The 5,112-nt window shown below is 41.4% G+C and overlaps 1 protein-coding gene across 1 annotated transcript; it reads right to left on the bottom strand.

The window, feature by feature from the left end:
• Positions 1-2,268: 2,268 nt before the first annotated feature.
• LOC118998459 (39S ribosomal protein L13, mitochondrial-like) lies at positions 2,269-3,064 on the bottom strand. Its single transcript, XM_037062650.1, has 3 exons — positions 3,055-3,064; positions 2,840-2,963; positions 2,269-2,722 (listed from the first exon to the last, which is right to left on the bottom strand). Exons 2-3 carry the CDS (start codon positions 2,916-2,918, stop codon positions 2,352-2,354), a joined length of 450 nt encoding a protein of 149 aa, XP_036918545.1. The 5' UTR covers positions 2,919-2,963; positions 3,055-3,064; the 3' UTR covers positions 2,269-2,351.
• Positions 3,065-5,112: the final 2,048 nt, after the last annotated feature.

Below are 5,112 nucleotides of genomic sequence, written 5' to 3'. Positions count from 1 at the left end.
TAGGTCATTCTTGGTATAATCCATATGATTGCTTGAATAATTTATAATAATAATTATAATTTAATTTTATAATTAGTGAATAATGAAACTACAGTACAAATGAGATTATCTCTGAACTTAAAATGATGCAAGAAATTGAGGCAATTATTCAGATACTTAGCTGTATAGAAAACACTAAGTGACTGTAGAAATAGTTTAATTTAAAAAAATCTTCATTGGAATTTTAACTCAAGTAACTTCAGGTAAAATAATGATATTTTAGATATGAAAGGCAAAATATTTTAATATATGTATATTTAATGAATGAGGAATTTGAGTTTGATTTGAAACATTAAATCTTAAAGGTATCTTCCACTGTCTTAAGATCAGCTGCTTTGGCACATGAAGTCTTAGCGAACTAATTTTCCTCCTGCTTTAGGTCTAGTGGAGATCAGGGATGTGCGGCTGCGTCTACAGAGCTGCTCCTGCTCCTCTGTGAGAGACCGTGAGCACCCCGCCGAGAGGACAGAGAGCAGCCCTGCTCCCCACGGCGGGTAACCGACTTTACTCCTGCCCTGGTCATGTCTGCTTTGGTCCGTCTCTTACCACATAACGTGAGCTGCTTGCCTCTTGGGTGGTTAACAACGCCTGTATGAAATGTGGCTGCTTCTTCACAAGAGCAGGTGCTCTAAGCTCTCCTGTGCACCTCAGTGGGATTCGCTGAGGGAGAATAGTATATTGGCAAAGTCGTTTGAGCATTTAAAAATTCCTTTTTCTTTTTTGCATTTTAAAATTAGTTTCAGTTTTTAGTTACAGTTGACATACATTATTATATAGTTGCAGGTGTTCACCGCAGGGATTAGATGTTACATAACTTACTAAGTGATCATCCCAATAAACTCACACTCATCTGGCACTATTATTGACTATATTCCCCACGCTGGACTTTACATCCCCATGACTATCCTGTGACAACCAACTTGTACTTCTTAATCCCATCATCTTTTTCACCCATCCTTTAATCCCCCTCCTATCTGGCAACTGTCAAAATGTCCTCTGTGTCTACGAGTCTGATACTGTTATGTTTGTTACCTTATTTTGTTTTTTAGATTCAGTTGTTGATATGTATATATCAACAAATATGAACATATATATACACATACATGCATATATACATATATATAGCCATTTTATTGTTCATATTTTTTATTTATTTCTTCTTCTTAAAGAAGACCCTTTAACATTTGATGTCATACTGGTTTGGTGGTGATGAACTCCTTTAGCTTTGTCGCATCTGAAAAGCTCTTTATACGTTCTTTGATTCTGATAGCTATGCTGGTAGAGTAATCTTGGATGTAAATCCTTGCTTTTTATCACTTTGAATATTTCTTGTCAATTCTTTCTGGCCTGTAAATTTTCTATTGAGAAATCAGCTGACAGTCTTGTGGGACCTCTCTTGTAGGTAACTAATTGCTATTCTTGCTACTTTTAAGATTTTTTTCTTTGTAACCTTTTGCATTTTAATTATAATGTGTCTCGGTGGGGTACGCTTGGGTTTATCTTGTTTGGGAAGCTTCTGCACTTGCTGGATTTGTATATCTATTTTCTTTAGCAGGTTAAGGAAGTTTTCTGTCATTACTTTTTCAAATAGGTTTTCTATTTAGTGCTCTTTCTTCTTCTGGCACCCTGATGATGAGAATGTTGATGCCTCTGAAATTGTCCCAGAGTCTCCTTATGCAATACTCATTTTTTGGATTCTTTTTTTCTTCCCACTGTTCTGATTGGGTGTTATTTCTTTCTTATAGGCTAAATCACTGATTTGATTCTCAGCTTCATCTACTCTATTGTTGATTCCCTGTAAATTATTTTTTTCGCCAAGTACGCAATTTTATTCTTATCACCACTGATAACATTCAAATCCAATTACAAATCCAATTAATTGCTAAAGCAATTCCACAAAATACATTTTTAAAATATTTTATTTATTTATCTTTAGAGGGGAAGGGAAGGAGAGAGGGAGAGAAACATCAATATATGGTTGCCTTTCATGCGTCCCCTGCTGGGAGTTGGCCTGCAGGGAACTGGCCTGCAACCCAGGCATGTGCCCTGACTGGGAATCGAACCGCGATCGCCTGGTTCGCAGGTCCGCGCTCAATCCACTGAGCTATCCACAAAATACATTTATTGAAACTTCCTGTTGAAGGAAGATCCCTTCCCGACCTCTCACCACAAACCTGCAGCACCCATAACAAGTTTCCTGTTCAGTGCAGCAATGTTTCACATGGCCCAGGGGATAGGAAAGGTGCAGGAGGAAGTCCCAATCACTGCATTGTGGTTTTCTGCAATTTTCATTCTCCTACAGCTGGAGATCTTCAGGCGGGGTCCACAGTGGGGGGGAAAGCGTCCACTTCCTCTTGTGTGTATTCGTCCAGGTGTTTGGGCACCTTTTGTGGTTGTGGCAGCTCTTCCACTAAATTCTGAAGAATATCTTCTGGTATACTCTCATCTGGGAAGACATGTAATTGCCACATCACGGTCCTTCTGTGCAGGTTTTTGGGCAGCATGCCGTAATTAGCTAGCTTTACAATAGCCACTGGATCCTGCTGGTGAAGCTGGGCGGCTGTTACTTGTTTAAATACACCTGGGTACCCGGTGTGTGAAGAGTATACTTTTTGCTCCCTTTTGTTTCCAGAAAACTCAATGTGCCTTGTGTTAATTATGACAACGTGATCCCCGCAGTCACCTTAGGTTTGTCCAGACGTTTGCAGCCAAAGAAGCTAAGGCCCATTAAGATTAAGCAATTTGCCAAACGCTCACACACCAAGTTACTTAAACCCTGTGCAGGCTCTTTCCATGACACTCAGCTGGTGATACATTGGTTTATGCAGCCCTTGAAGTTTAACAGAGGCCAGAGCAGTGAGTTTGCCAGGGGGCTGCATTTTCCCATCTAAGAGATACCAAGCTCGAGCGAATGTGGCCCATTGCTCTGAAATGTTGAAATGTCCTAAAGCTCAGTTACAGGTCCTCCTGTCTTCCTTATATTCCTTTCCTCAAGGACTTCATTCTGACCCGTATCTGGTGCGCCCTAGAGCTGATTCCCTGTAAATTATTAATTTCAGTTAATGTGTTCTTCATTTCTAAGTGTTTTTTATGGTTCCCATGCCCTTTTTTCTGCTATTGAAATTCTCACCAAATTCCTTAAGCATCCTTATAATCAATGCTTTAAAATCTATATCCAGTAGATTACTTGTCTTCATTTTGTTTAGTTCTTTTTCTGGAGTTTTGTTCTCTTTGTTTCTTCATTTTTGCAGCCTCCCTGTGTTTGTTTCCATGTATGCCCCAGGTTTAGTAGAGTGGCCTAATGTAATAGGTGTCCTGTAGGGTCCAGTGGTACAGCCTCCTCAATCACCCACGCTGAATACTTAGGTCTGTGGACTGTGTATACCCTTCTATTGTAGTTGAGCCTTGATTACTGTTGGCACTTCAATGGTGAGAATTTACCAGCTGGTCTATCAGCTGCAAGGACTGGCTGCAACCATTCAACTCTGACCACTGTGGAGGATCATCTGTGCAGAGACCCATCCCACAGAACAGGAGTTACTTCACTGGGGCTCTGGTACCCACTGCATCTGCACCTTCAGTGTGTCACTTGTGGAGGTGGTTGGGTCATGGTGCTTCGATGTGGTCTGAGCTGTACACTGGGTGTGTTAGTTCTGGGGCCTCCTGAGAAGTACAGGCCAAGGTCAGCTGCTACCTGTGTTCTTCCTGGGGCCATCTGGCGTAAGCTACAAAGCAATCTGCAGATGGCTTCTTCTTGTGCTGGGCTTGGGAGGCTAAGCTGTGAACCTCTTCAAGGCTGGCTGCTGATGGAATTCCAGGCCTGGTGCCACTTAGCAAGAGCTCTGAGGCACACTGAAGCCACATATTGCATGCTTGAGAGATTTTTAGGAGAACCTGAAACATGAGCCATAATAGGCCTTTCACTGGAAAATGCTTGGGTGGGCCTGAAAGTTGGTTGGGTTAGGGCCTCAGGAAATCACCAGGTCAGGGCAAACAACATTAGCCAAGTTGATAAAAAAACCAAGATATGATACCTACATGCTGGCTCTGTGTAGAGAGAGCTCAGAAAAGGAACAAAGTGCTTTTTCCAGCACTTCTGTCTGGGAGAAAGCTACCTCCCAGCTCTCACCCTGGTGCCAGACAATTCAGTTCTTCTATGTGTATCTCTGATGCCTTTCTAGCTGCTGCCCCAGTGCTGGAGCTCACAGGGAGTGAGTCCAAGTAAGTCTGTGCATGGAACCTTTAAGAGGAACTGCCTGGGACTCTAGAAGCCCTCCTCCCTCAGCTTTTTATAGCCCAATTTTATGGGGACTTCTCTTCCTGGCACTGGAACCCTCCAATGAGGGGCTTATGTGGGGCTGGGACCTGTTGCTCCTCAGGGAAGACCTCTGCAGGCAACATATCCTTCACAAGTTTTATCCACTGCACGTTGGTGTGGAACCAGCCTGTTACCCATCTCTACCCTCTTACCAGTCTCAATATGGCTTCTTCAATTCCTTAGTTTTAGAACTTTTCTTAAGCCAGATTTCAGGTGACTCTGAATGATGGGTGTTCTGTAGTTTAGTTGTAATTTTGATGTGGTTATGAGAAGAGACAAGTACCATGTTTATCTACACTGCCGTCTTGGTCAGAAGCCAAATATTCTTCTCTGGAGACTAGATTGATCTTCCTGATGTATGCATAAGCACAATCAGTCATGCCAGTCTCACTGGTCACTTATTTTTGTTCACTGAATCCCCACTTATCCTTTGCATTCAATTTTAGGCAATGCAGAATCTTATAGCGTCTTACAGGCTGATTGGTTGAGTGAACACAGGCTATGAGTAGAGTAACATTTAGACCTCAAATTTGTGAGGCTGAGGATACAGGCGGGCTTCCATCTCACTTCATTTTAGGCTCATCAATTAAAATATACTATAAAATATAAAAAAGCATTACGTTTTGGCTGACTTGCTTAAAATGTCTGAATATTAAATTATCGTCTTATTTCCTTAATTTAAAATCATCGACGCAATTAATGAATAAAACTTTTCATTTATCTTTTCCAATTATATCTTGTGCCATATCTGTGAT

The sequence above is a fragment of the Sturnira hondurensis genome, unplaced genomic scaffold (genome assembly GCF_014824575.4).
Source record: "Sturnira hondurensis isolate 20B ecotype Veracruz unplaced genomic scaffold, ASM1482457v3 Scaffold0014302, whole genome shotgun sequence".
NCBI lineage: Eukaryota > Metazoa > Chordata > Mammalia > Chiroptera > Phyllostomidae > Sturnira > Sturnira hondurensis.
This window is presented reverse-complemented; position numbering and strand designations above follow the sequence as displayed.

Excerpts from the sequence above, each read along its gene's own strand:
- LOC118998459 (XM_037062650.1), bottom strand. The coding sequence starts at position 2,918 with ATGCAGCCCCCTGGCAAACTCACTGCTCTGGCCTCTGTTAAACTTCAA. Across the intron at positions 2,723-2,839 it reads ACCAATGTATCACCAGCTGA|GTGACTGCGGGGATCACGTT; the intron begins GTGTCATGGAAA and ends GACAAACCTAAG.